General features: G+C 50.3%; 1 protein-coding gene across 2 annotated transcripts; it reads left to right on the plus strand.

Annotated features, from left to right (window-relative positions):
* Window positions 1-1,428: 1,428 nt before the first annotated feature.
* KCNJ5 (potassium inwardly rectifying channel subfamily J member 5) lies at window positions 1,429-22,968 on the plus strand. Of its 2 annotated transcripts, none has more exons than XM_064732104.1 (3): window positions 1,429-1,786; window positions 10,055-11,001; window positions 22,194-22,968. In XM_064732104.1, the coding sequence occupies exons 2-3, from the start codon at window positions 10,062-10,064 to the stop codon at window positions 22,544-22,546; spliced, it is 1,293 nt and encodes a 430-aa protein (XP_064588174.1). In that variant the 5' UTR covers window positions 1,429-1,786; window positions 10,055-10,061; the 3' UTR covers window positions 22,547-22,968. The 2 variants fall into 2 exon arrangements, with proteins under 2 accessions (XP_064588174.1, XP_064588175.1); XM_064732105.1 differs by lacking the exon at window positions 1,429-1,786 and adding an exon at window positions 7,658-7,753.
* The last annotated feature ends 515 nt before the right edge of the window (window positions 22,969-23,483 follow it).

Below are 23,483 nucleotides of genomic sequence, written 5' to 3' on the forward strand. Positions count from 1 at the left end.
ATATTCAAACCTGTGGTTATTTCCCTTTCTTCAGCATGTCTGTCTTTGATTTTCCCAGTCTAGTCTCCACAATAAGGTGTTATGTAGGTAGATTTAAGCTGGTTAAGACCAAGTTTTCTGATTTGCATGAAGTTCCATTAGTTCTCTTTTTCTCCTGTTCAACAACAACAACAAAAAAAAGGAATGCAAATAATAAATTGCAAAATGTCTATTTAGGAAAATAAAAATATCATTCCAATGCTAATGTATTCCATTAGTGATAGGGTAATTTTTAAAAAAAGAAAAAATTGAAAATTATTCAAAGGAGAACAAAAAGTAACTTGCAGGTTTCAGCAATACCCACACAATCCTGCACCCTGCTTTGGTTTGGGTAAGTTCTCTTTTCCTGACCAGACAAATCTTCTGTGAAAGCTTTTCTGATGGGCTGTAATGTGTGTGCTCCTGGAAGAGGGAATTAGGGAGGACAGGGGGACAGGACTGGCAACAAAGCCTGGGGGTAACCTGCAGTCACCAGGCAGATCTGCCTGAGATATGCAGCTGGCCTGACATTTGCTTTTCAGAAAAGGAAATATTTCACTAAGCTGGGGAGACAGTGTGGTATTATCAGTGACAAAGGAAAAAAATAAAATAAAAGAAGAAGAAAAAAGAGGAAGACAAAAAATTACGGCAAAGCACTGAAGCACTTCGAGAGCACTCCCGGGGACCGGCTGGATCCCAGGCAAACCCCACAGCTCGGTCGGCAAACACAATGGCACAGCCTGATGGAACCACGCCGTCCCCTTGCCCCCACTGTGCCGGGTCCAGCCCGGCGGAGTTTCCACGGTGCCGGTGACGATTTTCACACGTGTGAAATGCGCGGCTCTCCCTTCCTCCTGCCTCTTAGGAGCTGCTCTGTTTGTGTGCTGCTGACAGCCCCCAGCCCCGGAGGGTGCGAGCCTAACCAAGCCCCAGAGGGTGCCAGTCCAGCCCCGGAGGGTGCCGGGCCAGCCCAGCGCAGCCCAGCCCAGCCCGCACTCCGGGCAGGGCCATCCCGGGCAGCGCTGGGGGAGCCCCCGGAGCCCCTCGCTGCGGGTCCCGGGAACTCGGAGCTCTTTCCCGAGCTCGGAGCCCCTCGCTGCTGGCTCCGGGAGCTCGGAGCTCTTTGCCGAGCTCGGAGACCCTCGCTGCCGGTCCCGGGAGCTCGGAGCTCTTTCCCGAGCTCGGAGCCCCTCGCTGCCGGTCCCGGGAGCTCGGAGGTCTTTGCTGAGCTCGGAGCTCTTTCCCGAGCCCCCGCGATCCCGAGCTCCCCGGGCAGGGACTCGCCTCTCCGCCTGCCCACCCTCCCTCCTCCGCTCCCGGCAGCGCCCAAACCCCTCCCTCGACCCCCGCCCCTGCGCTCACGGAGAGCAGATAAGGCTCCGTCACACGCAGCCTCCCGCCCTCCCTCTGCCCCAGCCCTTCAAAGCCGGGAGCGCCGCGGGTCCCCCGGAGCGGGCGGAGCAGGGCAGAGCGGGGAAGGCAAGGCAAGGCAGAAGTGGCACCGCCGCGGCGGAGGAGGGCTCGGAGCAGAGCAGCAGATCGGGGATAGCCGGGCCAGGGCGTGGGCAGCCCGTGGCACATCGATGCTGGCTGCCCGCGGGCAGCGGGAGGGAGGCGGCGGCCGGCCCGGGGCCCCCGGGAGCAGCCCGGCTCCCTGGTGATGGCATGGACCGGCCGCTGCTCCCGCAGCCTCGCCCAGCCCCGCGCCTGCCCCCCGCCAGCCGACCCCCGAGCCCCGGCGCCACCGATGCGGAGCCGCTCGTAGCGAGTAAGTTCCGATTCCTTTGTTATTCCAGGGCACTCCCGAGCTGCTCCGGCTGCAGAGCGCCGGGACGAACGCAGAGCTGTTGGGCCAGCGGGATGCCGGGCTCCTGCGCCCGAACCTGCCCCGGTGCGAGCTGTGGACAGGTCCTGCCTAACTCACAGCTGCCTCGGAACTCTTTGGGAAGGCAGGGATTGGATGTCGAGCTTGGGCAAAAGCGCTGTCAGATCCAAAGGTGTGATGCGGGAAAAGACGTTAAAAGATAGGAACTGCTCAGGTACAGGATTAGTGGAGATCACTGGAATGCAAAGGGCACCAGGAGACTGATCAGTGAGCAGCCCTGAATTATGGAGCGACTCCATAATCCTTATCTGGAGCCCAAGATTAAATTCTTTCATAATTAGGATACTTGCCAGTCAGCTTGGAGTTACAGAGCCCTGGCAGTGCAGTCTCAGATGAGGAACTGGCACATTCAGCCCTTGGAGGGGACAGGGAATGCAGTGCATTGGGTATCCCTCGGGGGTTATGGCTCTGGGAGGCAAAAGCATGACTGATTTTTTTACCAATGTCCTGTTGCATCACTCAGAAAGGCGCCTAGGGTTCTCCTTGTGCCAGCACATGGTGGTTGGGAGCACCAGGTTAACTTTTACACAGCCTCTCTCCCTTGGGTTTGAACAGGGAGTTTCAGGAACCAGCCAAGAACTGGCAGAAACTTACCCTGTCCCAAAAAACTTACCTCTGGCTTTTGGAGATTCTCGTCAAGCAGCTCCTTCCTCCTGCACCCTTTTACTTTAAAGTAGACTTGGATTTGTGGAAGAAGAGCTCAGAGGGAAACCACACTGGCTTTTCCCACTGGTTCTCTGAGCAATCCAAGCAACCAGGATCTCCTGAGAAGGTGGGGAGTGTGTGGGGCAGTGTTTGTGCTGGGGGCGTTATTTCACTTCTGGGCTTCAGTTCTTTGGCTCACTATTCCTACCCACTTGGAGATAAAGGATTAGGATCATTTCTGTTTCCCATGGCAGAATATTTTCCATCTCTGGGAGGTTCCAGCCCAATTATTTGAGGGGGAAAAAAAAAAAAGCAAACAGAGCTTTGGAGTAATATTCCAAGGCAAATCTCCAGACTCCACTGTTTAAGTCACCCCCTTTCTGTTGGGTTTGAGATCAGGAGAGGCCCTTGGACATTTGGGGCAAACACTGGCCCTTGCCCAACAGTTTGGTATGAGGTCAATTTGTCCTTCTGACTCTGACCCCTTTCTGCAGCGGGTTCAAGCACTGCTGAAGGCCTTGGGGCAAAAAGAGCCTGTGTTTGGTAAATCCATCAGTGAACTCTTTGGGTGCAAGGTACTGCAGAAGTGTGAAGTGGTCCAACAGTTTAATGTATTTTTCAAAACTTTTATTGGACATTTTTTATTTTTGTTGTGTTTTTTAAAGCAGCTGCAGATTTCAGAATGATTCTCTTTTGCTGCGATGGTAAATTCCTAAACAATGGAGAATGGGAACATTGCTGTTCCTGGGGCAGGATTTTCTCCTAGAGCTGAGATTCCGCTTTCTCAACATCCAGTGTTTGCTGTTCACAGTAAACAACCAAGAGCAGGAGAAACAGGAGTGTCTGATGAGGACAAAGGTGTCCCTGGCTTTGTTCAGTTGTGTTGGTTGAAAGACAATGGTGAGATTTTCAGTAACACCATAAGGTGTCCCTAAAATAGAGCTGGGGTGAGAGGCCAGGGACAGAGAGGCTGCAGAGTGCCTCAGGCACAGCCACTTCCTTGGAGGTGGAAGGATCAAATTGATTTATTTCCAGGCTTTATTTGTTGTTGGTAGAGAAAACATCATTTGACTGTTCCAAATCGTGGAAAACACCTAAGAGCACAATATTGTGTTTGCATCCTTTGCTCAGGGACTGGCCATACTCAAGGTCTTTAATGCAATGAAGTACAAGAAAATTGCCTGGGAGTGACATGGATTAAATCCTCCCATCCTTCCTGTGCAGTGCAACTGTGCTGTAGGAGATAGTCCCAGTCTTCTGGAAACTCCATATTCTCCAGTCCTGGTGCTCTAACAAGTTGTAAAAGCCTGAATGATGCCTCAAAAAGCATTTCCTAGTTTTCATCTTCTTTTTCTGTAAAAAAAACCCCACCCAGTCTCTCCTGATCACAGTTTTATTTCTCCACTCTGTTCTGTATCAGTTTGGAGTCATTATATTTAATGCAGCTGTGAACTTGGGAGATGTGTGGGGTTTTTATACTTCAATCCATAGCTGAGGGAAAAATGTATTTGAAACCTGTAGCTGTTTGAGAGAACAGAAACTGCCTTAGTTGGCTTTGGAAATAATCTTGCTGGGTTATTCATCTGGTGGATCAGGCTGTGGAGGCTGTGCAAAGAGATCTTCAGACACACCTGAGGCAGACATGGACTGCATTCCCTGCTGCTGGAGCGGGGGAAGGAGGAAAGAGTTCTGCAGTGAACAGGGGCTCATTAGGGATTTTGGAACTGCTAAATTTAATTCCTGCCCTGCCACAGACTCCCAGTGAGTCTGGGTGTTGAAGAACTGTTTTTGTGAGTGATTTCCCCCATCCTGAAATATGGGACATAGAGCCCTTCCTTGGTCCAGGCCTCTTGGAAAATACATCAATAAAGTTTTACAGCATGTGATATCTGTGCTGAGTGCTGTAAAACTCTTAGATACCCTGGAGAGTCACATTCCTCCCTCACAACTGACAATGGAAGGGTCCCAGGATCTCAGAGGAGAAGGATGGGTTGGGAGGTAACTCACAGGAAAAAGGAAAGTGCAAATGTCCATAAACCCTTCCTTGGGGTCAGATTGGCTCCCTGGCCAGAGAGATTTTCTTTGGAAAGCCTGAGCACCTTCTGTTGGGGTATTCTGAGCCAAGGGCACTCTGGGCACACAGGAGCTGTCACAGCCCAGCTCTGTGACAAGCACAAAGCCACCCTGGCCCTTCAGGTTAAGCAGCAGCCACCATCTCTGTGACCTGGCAGCAGGGAGAGGCCTCCTCAGCCCCAGGGGAATCTGCTGACACATCCTGAGGGCCAGGAAAGGGCTGCTGAGACCGAGGGAGAGGGAGAGGAGGAGAGGCACCTTCCCAGCTCAGTGCTGAGTGAGATGATGCTTGGAGAGGCAGTTACTGGGGTCAGGGAGCTTTGGAACCATGTTTGTTTGTCAAGTGCCACAGGTCTCCTTTCTTGTGCAGTGTCTTTGAATCTTTTTCTTTGGCTTTCAAGGGCACAGCTCTTCTGCAGCCTTCACTCCACCTGTGGATCCCCAAGCACATCCCAAAGAGGCAGCCACCAAAACCCCAAACCTCTATTTATATCAAGTCAGAAAGACAGAATATTCCATGGTTTCCCCCAAATCCACCTGCCTTTCCTCACCTTGCATGCTCAGGGGTGTGTGGAAAGGCAGGCTGGTGGAGCTGACTGCTCAGTCCCACTCACACACAGGGAATAAAAGGGTGGAGGAAAGATGCCTTTCTCAGGGAAATCCAGGCCCCACCTCAGTCAGAGCCTATCTCAAGTCATTTTTCCTCAGATTGTCAAAGGCCATCTTCTCCTAAGACTTCTCCTTCCTCCATCTTTCCATGAGCACTCAGTGTTCAGCAGCCAATGCTTTTATTCTCTTCAGTGCTGCTGCTTTAATTTCCTTTATTCCTGCACTTCCTTCCCTATGTTGCTCCTGTCTGACAATTAAGAATTTCATTCCCTTGCAGCACTGTAACCTAAAGCAGAATGATGTGGCCCAGAGGAATCTGGGCACAGTAACCTGCTTTATGGGGTGTGGGCCAACAGGCAGCAGAAGAACCAGGTCAGGTTTTTCAGTAATCTCTGTTCAGTATTTTTGGTTGCTTGTTGAGAAGTACAGGACTCATTGTCTGGAAAACAAGAAGATAGGGTTAAGGGAAAAAAAAAAATTCTGGGAAGTTGTGGGAGGTTTGCTAAAGAACAGTTGCTCAATTATTCTCCCAATGTGAGAAAACACAGGCATTGGGTTTAAAAGAAACAAAAAGAAGTCTGCTTTTACACAGACTCGATGACAGATTCACATCTTTAAACTCCACCTGCCTGTCAGTTTGGTCCTTTCCAGCATCAAATCCCATCCCCATGGAAATTTGTGTGTTTACTGCAGCCAGATCAGCAATTGTTTAAGTGGAAAAAGCCCCCTGGTCAGCAAGGAAAGAAGTTTCTCTAAGTGTTTTATAGTTTTCCCTTCCTTGATGTCTCTGGCAAATTGCTGGACCAGCCAGGAGCACACCAGCTCTGTCAGGAGGGCTGGGAGCTGCTCTGGCAAACCCTGACTCCTGGAGATTGTCACCCCACCCCAGCCTGGCTCCTGTGCAGCAGATCCCAGCCCCTGAATGTCACTGCCTGCCCCGAGTGTGTCATCTGGGCAGAGCTGAACATCAGCAGGGCTGATAAAAACCTCTCTGCAAGGCTGATAATGCACTGACTCACAGCTCCTCATGCAGTAGCCTGTCCTAAAGGAAGGAAGCTTTGTACAGAAGTGACATTTTTATTATCCTGGCCTCGTTTAACCAAAGACAGTAAATGCCAGAGAAACAGAACAGTGCTGTGCCTGTAAGAGGCAATTTCACCCCATGGCTCTCTGTGCTGGAGGAGCAGGGTTTTACAGGCTGCAGCTGAAATCTCTGGGAGATGTATGAACATATTTACCATGACCTGGCAGAGATGCTTATGGCTGGCAGCAGTGGCTGTGCACTGCACTGGGAAGAGTTAACCAGGTCCTTCCCCAGTTACCCTGCTCCTCTCAGAGCCTCTTGTCATTTGGGCTAAAGTTCCCCAGGGCAGTAAAAATCATGACAGCAAATTTTCTAGAGGATTCTGGTGCCTGGGATCTCACAGACCATCCACATCCATATCACAAATTTTACTGTTGAGGAATTAAGGCAGAAGGAAGAGCAGTGATTTGCTCAGAATTAGAAAGCCCTGGGATCATTTGGAGCAGAAAGCTGGATAGTGTGCAACCATCCAAAGCTGTGCTCACACTGCTAACCAGGAGCATGCTGTTTAAAGACTGCAAAGCAAAAATTCATATGCTTAATTATTTTCAATAACCACAGACTGAGGTTGTGCTCTCATACTACAATAGGAAAGTTAAAGATGAAATATTGGTAGGAATTGTAATGCCAATGAAGCTGTCAGTGAACTTCTTATCCAGCAGGAATTTTTCTGCTTTACTGGATCACTTGGAAGGTGTTCCTGAAGGTTTGCAGAGATGTTTCAGCTGAGCTGTTGCTGGAGATCAGTAGCACCACCAGGGATGTTGCCAGCCCTGTGAGTGTTTTAGTTAAAAAGGTTCCTCCGTACTTTCGTTAATGGGCAGTTCCTCAAACCTGCTCCACCAGGGTGATCTTTCCAAGGATTTAGGATTTTTGGTTTCTTTTCCTCTATTCTGTTCTTTGTACTAAGTTTTAAGATCCTTTTGGTCTCTTTGGTGTGAGTCTAGAACATGTAACCTTCCACTCTAGATTGAAGTTTGGAACTGGATTGTTCTCTCTCCTGTGGTGCCAGCTTCGAATGTACTGTTATAACAAAATTATCTTTAAAACAAGCCTTTTAAAATTGAAAGCAACAGGCAACACTTACCTGGTTTTACATTTAGATTGATGACAAGCTTTTAAGTCCAAATGGAGTAATTTTAGATTAATCAATCAATGCAAACATACATCGAGAGTATTATTTGCGAGAAGGAAGTGAGGAGGTTTTTCACTACCTGATTTCCAGGGGATGGGAGGCTTCTTTCCCTATTGAAGAGGGGGGAAAGTGCGGGATTGTTCTGCCATGTGCTTTCACATGTTGGGAAGTGAGTCAAGCTGTGCCTTTGTCAGTTTTCAGGATCTTGCAGCACTTTGCTCACGTGTAAAGAGACAAACCTCAGAGCCAGGCCAGCGGGTCGGGAGGCTTGCATTGCAGCAGGCAGTGAGAAGCAGCTGAGGATGTGAGTGAATAAACCCGAGCCCGCTCTCAGGAGGGACAGACACAGAGCAGGGGTGACTCTTGTGTCCAAATCCTGGCTGGAGAAAGGGAACCCACAGCCCTGGGATTGTCTACCCTGTGTGCAGGGTGGGTGGCAAACCCAAATCCCCCTGATTTCCCATCCCAGCAGCAGGAATGGCCATTCCCAGCCCCTGGTGGGGCTGCAGGCTCAGCCCTGGCCCGGCCCTGTGAGCAGGGCTGTGGCAGCAGGCAGCACTCAGCCCTAGCCTGGCCCTGTGAGCAGGGCTGTGGCAGCAGGCAGCACTCAGCCTGGCCCGGCCCTGTGAGCAGGGCTGTGGCAGCAGGCTCAGCCCTAGCCTGGCCCTGTGAGCAGGGCTGTGGCAGCAGGCAGCACTCAGCCCTGGCCTGGCCCTGTGAGCAGGGCTGTGGCAGCAGGCAGTGCTCAGCCTGGCCCTGTGAGCAGGGCTGTGGCAGCAGGCAGCACTCAGCCCTGGCCTGGCCCTGTGAGCAGGGCTGTGGCAGCAGGCAGCACTCAGCCTGGCCGGGCCCTGTGAGCAGGGCTGTGGCAGCAGGCAGCACTCAGCCCTAGCCTGGCCCTGCTCACAGGGCTGTGGCAGCAGGCAGCACTCAGCCTGGCTGGCCCTGTGAGCAGGGCTGTGGCAGCAGGCAGCACTCAGCCTGGCCCGGCCCTGTCACAGGGCTGTGGCAGCAGGCAGCACTCAGCCTGGCCCTGTGACAGGGCTGTGGCAGCAGGCAGCACTCAGCCTGGCCGGCCCTGCTACAGGGCTGTGGCAGCAGGCAGCACTCAGCCCTAGCCTGGCCCTGTGAGCAGGGCTGTGGCAGCAGGCAGCACTCAGCCTGGCCGGGCCCTGTGAGCAGGGCTGTGGCAGCAGGCTCAGCCTGGGCTGGCCCTGTGAGCAGGGCTGTGGCAGCAGGCAGTGCTCAGCCTGGGCTGGCACAGATGGTTGGGCTCCCTGCGGAGCCGAGCCAGCAACAGGCTCCGGCTGCTTCGTTGGAGCACTGATCGATGGTGACTTAGACAAGGGCCACAAGGAGTTCTCTGCCATTATCCAGACTTGGCTGCAGCCGAATGGAAGTGAAAATTTGTTGTTACATTTATTCATCCTACCTCTGCTTCCTTCCCGCCCACCCTTTGTGCTTTTTAATACCGAAAAGATGGAGCTACTTTGCTCGGTCTTAAAAATTGTCTCTCCCAAGATACTCTTAATTGTATCTCTACACCTTTTCTCATTCACAGGCACATAAGAAGATTAAAGACAGAGGGAGCAGTAATAGATTTAGTTAGGTTTTAATGGGATTTGCAGAGGACAATACAGGGAATGAACGCCATAGAAAATATTGCTGCTCTATCTTTGATATCCCTAAGGCTCCTTAGGTAGTCTTTGACAGAGATTTTGTCTGTGCCCTGCATCCAGAGTCAAGACTCTCATTTTTTAAAGGAGTATCTAATCATCTCTGTAAACAGGATGTTACATTGGAACTGGCAGACAGCATTGCCGCCCTCATCTCGTGTTATTTATTTGTATCCTGGTAAGCATTACTCTGAATGTCGACAGTGGGCTTTTTAATAGCTCTGATGCATTCCTAAAAGTGCCCAGTGATTTTGTCTAATGTCAGGTGGAGCAAAGGGGTGAGCTCTGATAGATCTCATTAACAGCAGGCCTGGATTCATCACACCCTCACACGTGGGATTCAAGATTCTCAATTAAATGTTTATTTCACGAATAAACTTCCAGAAGGTGATTCAGCACTCCTGAAACCTGGGTTATCCCTGGAGATTCCTTTCTCTGCTGACTGCAAGGGAAGCCTTCATGCATAATTTAGACTCATGTGAGATTTAGGTAGACAGTGGTGCTCAGCATTTTCTCTTAATTTCTAAGGTTTCTCTTGATATGCACCCAAAACCTGAGGCATGAAAAAGCTCCAGTCCCTCCTGAAAAAATGTTGATGTATTTTTACTTTGTTCTGAGTTGTGATCTTAAGCAAATTTGGTGTGTAAAAAAATCTAAGGACAGAAAGAAAACCCAAAAATGTTCCAAGGTTTAAGCGTTCCACACTCCCACAGTGTCCCCATCACCCCAGTAGTTGCTGATGTTTGAAGGGCCTGTGTGTGATAAATCAGTCCTTAATTCTGGCTCACTGCAGGGCTATGTTTAACAAGTGGCTGTTGTGGGAGAAGTGTGAACCCTCCAAAATCAATGTCCTGCTGGTCCAGACAGCGAAACAAAATGACTTTTTTCTCTTTGCCTTCTGCCTGAATCTGTCCTTCCTTGTTGCGCAGCCCAGCCATGGCTGGAGATTCCCGGATCTTCATGAACCAGGACATGGACATCGGGGTCACGTCCCGGGAGCCCAAGAAGATCCCCAAGCAGGCTCGGGATGACGTGCCCATCGCCACGGACAGGACCCGGCTCATTGCCGCCGAGGGCAAGAAGCCGCGGCAGCGGTACATGGAGAAGAGCGGCAAGTGCAACGTGCACCACGGCAACGTCCAGGAGACCTACCGGTACCTCAGCGACCTCTTCACCACCCTGGTGGACCTCAAGTGGCGCTTCAACCTGCTGGTCTTCACCATGGTCTACACCATCACCTGGCTGTTCTTTGGGTTCATCTGGTGGCTCATCGCCTACATCCGGGGAGACCTGGACCACCTGGAGGACGAGAACTGGATCCCCTGCGTGGAAAACCTCAGCGGGTTCGTGTCGGCGTTCCTGTTTTCCATCGAGACCGAGACGACCATCGGGTACGGCCACAGGGTCATCACGGAGAAGTGTCCCGAGGGCATCGTGCTGCTCCTGGTCCAGGCCATCCTGGGCTCCATCGTCAACGCCTTCATGGTGGGATGCATGTTCGTCAAGATCAGCCAACCAAAGAAGAGGGCAGAGACCCTCATGTTCTCCAACAACGCCGTCATTTCCATGAGGGACGAGAAGCTCTGCCTCATGTTCCGGGTCGGGGACCTCCGCAATTCCCACATTGTTGAGGCTTCCATTCGAGCCAAACTGATTAAGTCCAAACAGACCAAAGAAGGAGAGTTTATTCCCCTGAATCAAACGGACATCAACGTGGGATTTGACACTGGAGATGACAGGTTATTCCTGGTGTCCCCTCTCATCATCTCACATGAGATCAATGAGAAAAGCCCCTTCTGGGAGATGTCCCGCACCCAGCTGGAGAAGGAGGAGTTTGAGATTGTGGTCATCCTGGAAGGAATGGTGGAAGCCACAGGTAAGACCTGTCAGCAGTCAGTCACTGTTTTGAGGAGGAAGGGGGCACAAAGCATTGTGAGCAGTTTGGCATTAGGATTTCCCTGTCCATGTTACCTGGCCTGGGAACACAGTGAGGCTTGTCCTTGGGTAGCGCCTGACTCACGTGGGGCATCTGAGATAAGCAGCAGTGAAAAGTTGGGCCTTTAGCTCATGCTGTAGGTTTCACCCTCTTTTTTGTAGTGTTTCACCCTCTCTTATAAGTCTGGGATTGAAGTGAAGGGGTTAGTCCTGGAGCTGCTCATAATCACTTAGAACTGATCCAGGGGAGAAAGAACCAATGGATTAAAGGAATTCTTGAAGTCTGTGGTGGTCTTGTTTCCTGTGATCAAAAATCATGGTGCAAATCTTCTCCCATTTCTTCCCTGTATTAAAGATAGGCTGTAAGTGTGCTATTTTAGGTACTGCTGTAGTGTTGATTTTAATGGGGGCTATGAAGTGCCCAAGTCTCACTGTATCCCATAAAGCAGCACGTGCTGAGGCTGAATGACTTGCACGTGGTGCAGGACACACATTCCCAGAAGGAGCTCAAAGAGGAAAAATACAGAAACTGCTTTTGTGACTCTTGAAGCCCTGCAGCTGCTTCACAGCTCAGACAAAGCCGGGTAATGGGAGATTAGGAGATATCCTCAGCCCATTCCCAGTTTCTCCTAGGGGTGTGTTTGTGACAGCCGATGAAAGAACTCTGTGTCCATGTATAGTGACTCTGGAAAAGGGATAACCCTCAGCTTTCCCGGGAAAGGCAGCTGAGGGAGGGATGGGCACAGAGGCTCCGTCCCACAGGTATCTCCCCCGGGAGCTCTGGCTGCACCTGCAGTCATTTCCATGGGTCACTTCCCCTCTGCTCCGGGTTTGGGGAGGAGCTGGCAGCTCTTCCTGCTGCACTTGCAGCACAGGGAGTGTGTCCAAGCCCCCGAGATGCTCAGGTGCATTCCAGGCAGGGTTTTCCAGCCTGGGGTGGCCAGAATGCCTTGATGGAATCATGGTCTGCAGGGGGAAAGGGCTGCAGGCAGCTCTGAGGAGAGAATTGCTGGCTAAAGATGGACAAGCAAAGTCAGAGATGCAAAAAAAAAAGCTTTTATAAGCAGTTTTCCCCTTTGGTGTTTCAGGATTTTAGTAATGAGCCCGGAGTTTTCCTGTGGGTGGTGGTTGGAGTTTGTTTTCCATCTCAGTGAGGTTCTCTGTGAGTCATTAGCAGGGGTTTTCAGCTTGTTACAAGTACTCAGTGGTGTCAGCACCCTGTCTCACAGATTCTGCCCCTTGCTGACTGTTAATGTTATCCCCTCCTGGAGATCTGCTCATTAGTTACAACAGCCAGAGGAGGAAAAATCTCTCAAATTCCTGCCTCCCAAACCTTTGCTCCCAAAGGCAGCTGTCCAGAGAGGTAATTCAGTGTCCCAGAGTCTCCCTTTAGGTGATCAGCAGTGGTTGACTTCCCCAAACAGAGCTGATGGTGGGAGGTGATGGATAAATTACATTCCACTGGGGCTGCAATATGTGCTGTGGGAGTGGAATTCACCTGGCATGTCCAGGGAAATGCTCTTCCCCAGCAGAGCATTGTAGAGACGTGGCAAAGGAAGGGGTGGGTGGAAAAGACTATCAAAGGCAAGGATTTGTAACAGTGACTTATTCTGCAGCCTAAACATTTATTAGAGGCTGGAGCCTCCTAATCTGAGCGTGGAATGCAGCTCCTTGTTTGTCCAAAGCCTCTTTCCTCGTCACAGAGTGACACTGAGAGTGCTTTGAACCCCTGCTGCTCTGCCTTCCTCCAGCAAGGCTCAGCCTCGCTGGGGATGTGCGAGAGGAAGTCATTATCAATAACAACCTCGCAATTAAAAGCATGGCAGAGGAATAATATTGCCTTACAAATGGGCTCCTGTCCCAGAGGGATTGCACAGGCCAGGCTGTAAGGATATTAAGGAGCATACAGCTGTGGAAATGAATTATCCTGGGCTCACAAGGCAGCCTGGGAAGTCCCAGCCTGGAGCTGGAGGAGGCATTTTGCACAAACTCGGAGCTGAGTGGACTTTGGATGATCCCAGGATCCAGTTTGGAGGCTGGGATGGGTCAGCCAGGGGAGTGGGGTATTTTGAGACAAGAAGAGTGGCTTGCAGAGACAGTGTTTGTGCTTTCCTTCTTCATCCTCACACTTGGGAATATTGATAAAGCAGTTTGGGGTTATTAATCCCTCCCTCCACACCTTCAAATCTGCTCCAAGCAAATTCTTAAGGTGCTTCCCTGCGCGTGGCACTGCTCAAGCCCCATCTGCTCTCAGGTGTGGTGTGATATTTACTCCCAGCAGGACTCTGTTAAATCCTGACACTGTCACAGCCTGCTCGGGTTCAGGGCAGTGTAAAATACAACAGAGCATTTGTTCCCTTAGCAACCCCTACGGAAAATGAGGACTCCACCCCCCAGAGTTCAGAGGTATACAGCTCTGTTTTCCATAAGGTCTTTGGAAAGCAGGTCAGAAATGTGATTGGCAACATATCAATGACCACAGAAATGGAAGCACAACTAAAAGTGGGGATATTTTTCACTGATAATTTGGGACAGTGATTTTATAGCTATTTTCAGTAGATTTAACCAGGCACACACATATTACAAATGTAATGTATTGTCTCCTCTCAAACAAGCCGTTCTATTTACTGACATTTAAGTTTAATTCTGACCCAGTGCAAGGCAAAGATGGTAAATAGCTTCAAATGAAAAGTGTAGAATAAATTCTGAGGAGTTCAGACCCTTCAAGTCATTGGGTTTTTTACAAAGTGAAACGCTGTGACTTAAAACAAAGATTTTGTGTTTCAAGTTATCTTGGTTTTTCAAAGGTCTGAGTAACAGCACACTGAAGAACAGCAGCTCACCAGCCAGCCTGAAATGCAGTGGGTTTATTTGGCTGAAAAAGATAAAAAAGCTGGTGTTATTGCAGTGAGAGCCGTGTGGCACCCAGGGCTGCTGCACTGAGGGACCCCCAGAGCCTGGCACAGCCCCAGGCTTTTCCCATTTGTGTTTGGGTTGGGTGATGGGGCTCCACGAGACGGGGGAGAAGGCCAAAGGGAGAGTGAATTTCTGGGCAGATCTGTTGTGGTCACTGCCGGGTGAAACGAGCTCTGTGAAGACAAAATCAATCTTGCTGACAAGTGTTCTGACTCCCAGGGGGCTCCGTGGGCATCTGGGGGCAGCAGCATCACCCCCAGTGCTCCTGGTGAGCTGGGCACAGGCATTCCTTCAGGGAATCCTTTATCTCTGCCTTATCACAAAGGGACTCTTGTCAACATCAGCTGCCCCGAATCTGACTTGCAATAGAAGGGATCAAAGCAAAGATGGAAAATCTGTTTGCACAGTGAATACATTTTTGCTTTCCCTGCCTCTCTGCTCCCCAAAATCTCAGGGCCAGCCTGGTGAAGGACAGCTCCTGCTGCTGGCCAGAGCTCCTGCCCTTGCCCCAAACTGGGCAGTGTTTAAAAGCTGCTGGGACAGGGGAAGCAGGGCAGGTGCAGGCCCCCTTCCCACGTGCTGCAGTCAGCTGGGCTGTGGTGAAGGATTTGGCTCATCTGGTTAGGGAACATTAGCAAGTCCAATTTGTTAAAAGACTGTTTTTCTCTGTAAGCCATCACTGCATGCGCTGACATACTCTGCATATCCTACAAGACTTCCTGACAGGTAATTTAAAGGGACTGTCTTCTCTCCAGCTTTACCCTCCCTCTGCTGTTTGCTGACAGTTATCCCAATCCTGGATCCAAATCCTGCTTTTTCTGTAGCTTCCTGCTGCCCTGGTTCCCTGGGCACAGCATCCAGCACTGCTGCTCCCTGGGCACGGAGGCAGCAGAGCTTGTTACTCCACTCCTGGTCCTCCCTGGTTTTCATTGCCTCTTTTTCCCAGCACAATTAAATAAGGCACAAGAAACACTCCAGATGCCCGATTAGTCCAGTCAGTAAATGAAGTTTTAATGAACTCTTATGTAAGTACAGGTATGTATTTTTCTGGCTTAGAGTCAGTGTGATAAAAAGGGATTTAATGATTAGAAGTAATTAACCCATCCTGTCCCTGTGGGAGTGTAGGCAAACAGCAGAGTTTCACACCTCAATTCATCCACCTTTACAGAGGACAGAGTGCAGTTTCCTGGCTGTAAATGGAGTAGTCACAACAAAAGATGTGCTGAAATTAATCATGGTTTTCATGGGAGCACAAAGGAAGGGTGAAATTACTGAATGGAGTTTCTGGGCATTCATCATCTGGTTTGGGTTGTCTTTGCATATAAACAAGTTTTCTGCAAGGAATGTCTTGCAGAAGTGTTACAGACACTGCCTAAAAAATGATAGGAAGAGATGTCTCAGGTCACTGTGTTCATGAGCTGGGCTGTCCTCTGGAGGCAGAGGCTGGCACTGGTGTCTGACGTGCCTCTGCAGTCCCTGTAAACCCTACAGGAGTTACCTGGTGAGAGCTTGGCTGGGCCTGCTGGAGACATGGCAATTGAATCGAAGGTCTTTACATCATAAAGTCCTTTTATTATATTTTTTCCCAGTGCCTAAGAGCTTTTGCATGCCTGGAGAGCATTCAGATAAATTAAAATCCTATTACTCTCCTCTGGCATAAATATCAAAGTGAATCAAGCCCAGCCATGTCCTCTAAAGGAGACAAGCACAAGTAATTGGAGGACCATGCTCCTACCTTCTAATATTCCTTTTCAAGCTGGAAGAATATTGACTTTTTGGATGTTACAGTGTTCTTTGGTCTAATTAACACAGAGGGACTAATAACTTTTATAACTTACCATATGCTAATGCAAATTGAAAGACACATATTGCTTAATTACAGCAATAGAACTTTAATTTTTTATACCTTTTCCTTGCCACCCATAAACTTCCATCACTGGCACTGCACGTCCGAGTCCATCAGCTCCTGGGCAGTGAGTGTCCCACAGCTTCAGAGCATCCAGGAGGAGGAGAAACATCATCCTGGGCACAACAGAGAGGGCAGAGGAGGGAGAGCAGTGCCAGCAGGGTCTGTGTCCCTGGGGCCGAGCGGATCTGGCCCAGCCCAGGCAGGCACATGACATTTCCCAGCAGATAATCACTGAGCTCCCTGGCATTTCAATGAGCACAGTTAATTTTAGCCTGATGAAAAATGTTGTCTTGACAGCCCCAGGGGCTGGGCTGTCTCTGCCCACTGAGGAACTGCAGGCCACAGAGCAGCACTGGGAGGTTCTGCTGGGGATGGATCCCATGGAAGCCTGGGGAGATTTGGAGCAGCACTGGAAGGTTCTGCTGGGATGGAATCTCATGGAAGCCTGGGGAGATTTGGAGCAGCACTGGGAGGTTCTGCTGGGATGGGATCCCATGGAAGCCTGGGTAGATTTGGAGCAGCACTGGGAGGTTCTGCTGGGGATGGATCCCATGGAAGCCTGGGGAGATTTGGAGCAGCACTGGAAGGTTCTGCTGGGGATGGATCCCATGGAAGCCTGGGGAGATTTGGAGCAGCACTGGGAGGTTCTGCTGGGATGGGATCCCATGGAAGCCTGGGTAGATTTGGAGCAGCACTGGGAGGTTCTGCTCAGGATGGCGTCCTGTGGAAACCTGGGGAGATTTGGGGTTGGCAGAGCACCCTCTGTGTCTCCCCTTTCTCTCCCATTAACCGAGGTCACCTGGCATGGGATGTTTGCCAAAAATCAGCATCTCCAAGAGCGGGAGAGAGCCTTTGGTGTCCCCCAAGCAGCTGCAGCTGCAGATGGGGGTGCTGAGGTCTGGTTTAGCCGGGCACCAGGGGCACTGTGCCCTCCCAGGCTGGGCTGTGCTCCAGGGCAGAGCAGCAGGATCAGCCGTGCTGAGGCGGCTCCTCCCGAGCCCTGGCAGCAGCTCAGACATTCCAGCTCTTTGATAACGACTGTGATGACAGCAGAGAGCCTATTCCAGCGTTCCTGGCACTTGTTCTACACGCTCTGCTCTCAGATGTGCTGAGACACGGCTCTAATACACATCACAGCCTGCTGGGGCTGCTTCCTCTGCTGGGCAGGAGGAAGGGGCTGTGCAGGGAGCATCCCTGGCTGCCCTGAGCAGGAGCAGGCACAGCTCAGTTACTGATCTGATCTCAGTTACTGATCTGTGCCTCCAACCCACAGCTACAAAACCCACTGAGGATTCTGCTGTAGTGAAATTATCACTAAATCTCGGTGCAAAGCTTATTGCACAACTGGAAACCAGGACACAGTGCCATGGTCTCCAGCCCCTCCAAACCCTGGAACTGGTTCTAGCTTTACTGAATCTTGGTGCATCTGCTTCTAACTTCAGACAAGTTTTATCTCTGGTTTCCATTAAAATCGAGTTTTGTTTGCAGCATGAAGGTGAGCTGCTGCAGTAAGAGATGAGAAAACTGCAACTAAAAGTGGACATCTGAAGATTTCTCATATCATTGCATGTTTTCCTCAACAGACACATTGTACACATTTATCTTAAATGTACTTTTTCATTTTAAACCAGATTCTTTAGGAGAAAACGAAACTTCTAATGGTCTTACAACCCAGAAAATATGATAGAGTTAAAAATTGTATGTCTGTGAATTCAAGTACATCTACTTGGACTGAAAGAAGGAAAATGAGGATATAGGGCCATGAAGATGATGGGATGGAGCTGCTCTCCTGTGAGGCAAAGCTGAGACAATTGGGATTGTTCAGAGGAGAAGCTCCAAGGAGAGCTCAGAGCCCCTGGCAGGACCTGAAGGGGCTCCAGGAGAGCTGGAGAGGGACTGGGGACAAGGGATGGAGGGACAGGACACAGGGAATGGCTCCCACTGCCAGAGGGCAGGGATGGATGGGATATTGGGAATTGTTCCCTGTGAGGGTGGGCAGGCCCTGGCACAGGGTGCCCAGAGCAGCTGGGGCTGCCCCTGGATCCCTGGCAGTGCCCAAGGCCAGGCTGGGATTGTGTAAGGTGTCAATGTTTAATGTCCCTTCCAACCCAAGCCATTCTGGGATTCTGTATTCTTTTGGCATGAAGTTTATTTAAATGAAACTCCCAAATAGCACTTCTCTATATCTGCACAGTTTAAACCCAGAATATGTAGTTGTGTATTCTTTAAGGGAAGGATTAACAGCCTTTTACTGGGGCCATACATGCTGTGGTTAATTCTGCAAGAAATTCAGAGAGTCTGGAATCTCTCTTCAGTACTTGTGCTCCCCAAAGTGTCAGTGCTTCAGTGCATGAGTGATGGAAGAGCAGGAATGTCACAGTTGGTGTGGCACCCAGATCTGGGTCTGTTTGCAGCCAGGGGTTGCACTTGGTGATCCTTGTGGCTTCCTTCTAATTCAGGATATTCTGAATTTGGATTCCGCTTGATGGATGGGAGCATATGGCAAATGATTCCCTATACCCAAGACATCCCACAGCCTCAGATAAACCAGAATGAAATGAAACAGGTGATTTTTTTTCAGGGATACACAATGGAACAGGTGATTTTTTTCAGGGATGCACAATGGAACAGGTGATTTTTTTCAGGGATACACAATGGAACAGGTGATTTCTTCAGGGATACACAATGGAACAGGTGATTTTTTTCAGGGATAAAAATGAAACAGGTGATTTTTTTTTTCAGGGATGCACAGTGGAACAGGTGATTTTTCAGGGATACACAATGGAACAGGTGATTTTTTCAGGGATACAAATGAAACAGGTGATTTTTCAGGGATACAAATGGAACAGGTGATTTTTCAGGGATACACAATGGAACAGGTGATTTTTCAGGGATACAAATGGAACAGGTGATTTTTTCGGGGATACACAGAGGTCTGAGTCTGGGGGTTGCTGTGCCCCTCTGCAGGGTGGGATGTTCCAAGCACGAAGGGTGCACGTTGTGTTCCAGTGGCAAGTGGCTGCATCCACGTGCTCTTAATAAAAACAAGGTTTATTGTTTCCACACCTCTTCTGTCATCTTTTCGCAGTCACAGAGGCAATAATTAGCTAGGGACATTACAGATGCATTAATTAACCAGGCTGGAGAGCACAGGGCAGCCTGCAAAGCAGGCACTTAATGGAATTTGAAGCAGAGACAATGGTGTTGTTTACTGGGTGATGTGGGAGTTGCCAAGCAGTGTGTCCCCACGCAATTAAACACCACTGCACATGTGCTAAAAAGGAATATTTGAATGGGATTATGGAGCAATTACAAGTTGTCTTATTGTGCTGGCTCAGTGTCCCCCTGGGGTTACAGAAAGCAGCTCCTGCAGGAAGCTGGCAGCAGCAGTGTTTGCTTGCTGAAAGCTTTCCATTGTTCCTGCCCTAATTGAATACTTAGAGCTGGACTGGGATGGTGTCCCAGGAGCTCAGGTTCACTCAGGTGCTCCCCCAGGGAAGGAGCTATTTCAGGCCTGGATTATAAGGCAGGAGTTCCCTCAGAGGGCCCCAGGCCCCCACATTTCACAGGGAGGCCCCATCTTTGCCCTGGAGACTCCTTGATGGTACCTTGATGCAGCACTTGGAAAAGCAGGGTAAGAAGCAGCTGGTGCATCCACAAGACTGATCCTGGAGCCTGCAGGGTCTCCTCTCCTGCTCTGAAGGAGGCACTTGGAGGCCTTTGGGATTTCTGGTGCCAAAGCAGCGATGTGCAGAGGGAAAAGGACTGGTTTATTTTAGCCAGCTGCTGGTTTCCAGCCTCCTGGCATGGGGCAGCCCCAGGAAATGGGATCAGCTCTGCAGCCCTGACCCCCCAGACAACAGGAGTGAAAGCCCTTGCCTGGGTAGGTCAGGGTGGGATCAGTGCCTGTAACAGCTCCCCTGGCAAAAGCTGTACCAGGACTGGGGAATCAGCACTGCTGGGGCTTCCAGGGAGTGAGGAGCTGGCCAGGGCAGGGGCTGACCCTCCTCACCCCAGGGCTGCTGATGCTGCACATGGCAGAGCCACCAAAGGCAGGAGTGGCCTCACCTGCTCCTTAGCTCTGCAGCAAAAGCTGAGTTTCCTGAAAAGCCACTGAACTTCCACAGAGCTTCTCCACGAGGCAGCAGCACTTGGGGTGGTTTTCATTCCCTGGCTGTGTTTCTCAAGGCAGCCTCTGCACTTCCCAGTTCCTTCCAGCCCAGGAAGCAGCACGCTGGAACACTGTGACTAACGCTGTACTTGTTGTTCCTGCCCAGAAGCAAACACTCCTGCAGATCTTGAGGCGAAGGATTGGGTTTGCAGCCTGTGCTACAGAGCTGCAGATGTCTCAGCATTGCGTGTGTCAATGTCTCTTCCCCTTTCAAGGAACAAAATACTCCTGGCCTGGTGGCTTTAAACCATGGAAAGCACTAAGAGGCTTTCAGCTGTGCAGAACTTGCCTGTGTGGGTGTCTTTTAATGGTCTGTAGCAATTATATGAACAAAATATTCCTCTTTTCACAAAGGTGGATTTTTTTTAAGGAAAGGTGTTTTCTGATTGCTCTGAGACTTCAGTCACTTATGAGCTCACAGAGTGAGGATATGTCATATGCTCTTCCCTGAACCATCTGACACTGAGATTTCTTCTCTCTATGCATTACTTTAGATTTCTGTCCCTGTGCTCTGGGCTGCAAGAATTAGACTTGCAAGTATTGGCCAGAAACTGGATCAAGGCATGTTTTGAATCTATTCCAGTCAGGCCAATCCCTCACCCTCTATGAGAGAACAGTGGGAGGACTTTGTGAGGTTAACTTTTTACTGGAAATCAATTCCAAAATCAAAACATAATTAGGGAAAAGAGAAGAAAAATATTTGGAAGAGAAGATAGCCTTGACACTGGCAAGTGATTCCAAGAGGATTTGCTCACAGGTGTGCTTATCCCTGCTCTGCAAAGCTTCTCTTTAAACTTGCTCAAAGTAAATAAGCTCTGATGCATGGGGCTGAGGAGCAGCGTGACAAGTACCAGTTCCTGTGAGCCTGTTCATTCAGACCACAGCTCAGCAGCACAAGGGCTTGATCCATCCTGGGGATTCAAAAGCCAGCTGGGAAGGGAACCCCTCACCTTTGGGCTGAGCATCCAGGTGTGTGCAGGGAACTGTGGCACTGCTGCATAGGAATTGTGGCACTAATGCACAGGAATTGTGGCACTAATGCAGGGGAATTCTGGCACTGCTGCACAGGGAATTCTGGCACTGCTGCACAGGAATTGTGGCACTAATGCAGTGGAATTGTGGCACTGCTGAACAGGAATTGTGGCACTAATGCAGTGGAATTGTGGCACTGTACCATGAACTCTTCCTCATTCCTTAAGAGTTACATCTCTCTTTTCTTATGTCTCTTTCACTGTTTGTTATCTTACTATAACTAAGCTCAAAGACACTGCTATCTATGCAAGTGCAAGACTTAGAATTAGCCACAGTTTTGTACTTTTCTAGTCTTTAGCTAGCCAAACTCTCAACATGGCACTGCTGAACAGGAATTGTGGCACTGCTGCACAGGAATTGTGGCACTAATGCAGGGAATTGTGCCACTAATGCAGTGGAATTGTGGCACTGCTGCACAGGAATTGTGGCACTGCTGCAGGGAATTGTGCCACTAATGCAGGGGAATTGTGGCACTGCTGCACAGGGAATTCTGGTACTGCTGCACAGGAATTGTGGCACTAATGCAGGGGAATTATGGCACTGCTGCACAGGAATTGTGGCACTAATGCAGAGAATTATGGCACTGCTGCAGGGGAATTGTGGCACTAATGCAGGGAGTTGTGGCACTGCTGCAGGGAGTTGTGGCACTCAGGCAGGGGATTGTGGCACTGCTGCACAGGAATTTGGCCCTGCTGCCGAGAAGAAGGGATGGTGGCAGCCCCGAGGAGGGGCTGTGTGGGTCGGGGCTGGGGCAGCACTTGCAGGGCTGGGGTTGTTCCAGTAGCATCCACCGGGAGCTGTTTGTGTCAGGCACAGAAACAGCAGCTCGGCAGAGCAGGGGAGGCAGAGAGAAGCTGCTTAGAGCCTGCAAACCCCTAAGCACGAGGTTCAAGAGGTGGAAGATGCCGATGTGAATGCATCCCTTTCCCTCTGGGTGCTCGGCTTGTTCATGATAGAGGCTTTTTGAGGCTTATTAAGCCAAGACTTTGCCGTGTCCCAGAGCAATCAGGTATGGAAAGGACACAGAAGTGCTTTTAAGTGCCAGGCGTGGTTGGGTGAGCACATAAGGAAGCTTTGCCTCTAACATCCCTCTCTTTCCACCCAGGGATGACTTGCCAGGCTCGCAGCTCCTACATGGACACCGAGGTGCTGTGGGGACACCGCTTCACCCCCGTGCTCACCCTGGAGAAGGATTTTTACGAGGTGGACTATAACAGCTTCCACAGCACCTACGAGACCCACACACCCGTGTGCTGTGCCAAGGAGCTGGCCCAGTCCCGCCGGGAAGGGCAGCTCCTGGGGCCCCTGCCCAGCCTGGCCCGGGACACAGGGACAGCCGGGGAGGATGAGGAGGAGGAGGAGGAGGAGGAGGAGGAGGAGGAGGAAGGCAGGGAGCCGGCGGGACTGAGCGGAGCCAACGGGACGGCAGGAGAGGGGAAGGAAGAGGTGCCTGTATAACCCTGGAGCCGCTGGAGCACAGCCCTACGCCCTGCTGGGACACTGCCCTGCCAGCCAGGCACCCCCTGGCAGCCAGGGCTGGCATTCCTGGCCTGCTGCTCATCCTGGGGTCACTGCACTGCACCTGCCTCAGATCCCGCCGTTCCCTGAGGCTCTGAGCTTTGCCCTCCTCTGCAGAGCACCTTATCTCCATGGACAAGGCCCACTCTTGTCATCACTTTCAAAAGCGAAATTCCCACTGCTGGTTGTTTCAAAAGGTGTTCATTGGATGTGCAGAACTCTGCCCCTCTTGCCAGGGGGTTTGACCACTCCAGAATGTCCCATCTCAGTATGAAGAATGTGATTTCATACCTTCACTTAACTTGTGAGTCAATGTATTGTAGACATTGTTCCGGCTAAATTAAAAGAAAAGGTAAAAACCACCCTGCTATGTAGTGAAGTGTTTTGCCTTCATGAATTTTACAATGTTAGTGTTTGCTTCCAGGATTACAGTCATTGGGGTTTATTTCCTACAAAATGTCTGATATGAGCAGGGCACCTTTCCCTGCAGACCTTTCACATGTTTATCCAATGTTTTGTCTTCTCCAGCTGAGGTGTTTTGTGTACTCTTTTCATGGAATCTCTGACACATTTCGTCGGCTACCCATGGTCAGAGAAAGTTTTGATTTTGCCCCATTTAAGGTTTTTTTCTGGCCTCAATGTCCCAGTTGCAGTTCCAATTGATGATTTAAAACAAAGGATGTAGTCCCCTGGGGGTTAGAATGTTCTGGAATTTCAGAGGCTCTGGAGTAGGGAGACTGGATAAGTGGCAGTTTGCAAAATTCGCTGCTCTTCTGCAAAGCACATATTTAAAATAAAGGTTGAAGGGCCGATCTTCCTGCAGCTAATGGGAACACACTGACATAACTGAAGCCAACAATTTTGATCTTTAGAAAGA

Source organism: Zonotrichia leucophrys, chromosome 24 (assembly GCF_028769735.1).
Source record: "Zonotrichia leucophrys gambelii isolate GWCS_2022_RI chromosome 24, RI_Zleu_2.0, whole genome shotgun sequence".
Lineage (NCBI taxonomy): Eukaryota > Metazoa > Chordata > Aves > Passeriformes > Passerellidae > Zonotrichia > Zonotrichia leucophrys.

Coding starts and splice junctions, on each gene's coding strand:
- KCNJ5 (XM_064732104.1), top strand. CDS start 10,062: ATGGCTGGAGATTCCCGGATCTTCATGAACCAGGACATGGACATCGGG. Junction 11,002..22,193: donor AGGAATGGTGGAAGCCACAG/GTAAGACCTGTC, acceptor CTTTCCACCCAG/GGATGACTTGCCAGGCTCGC.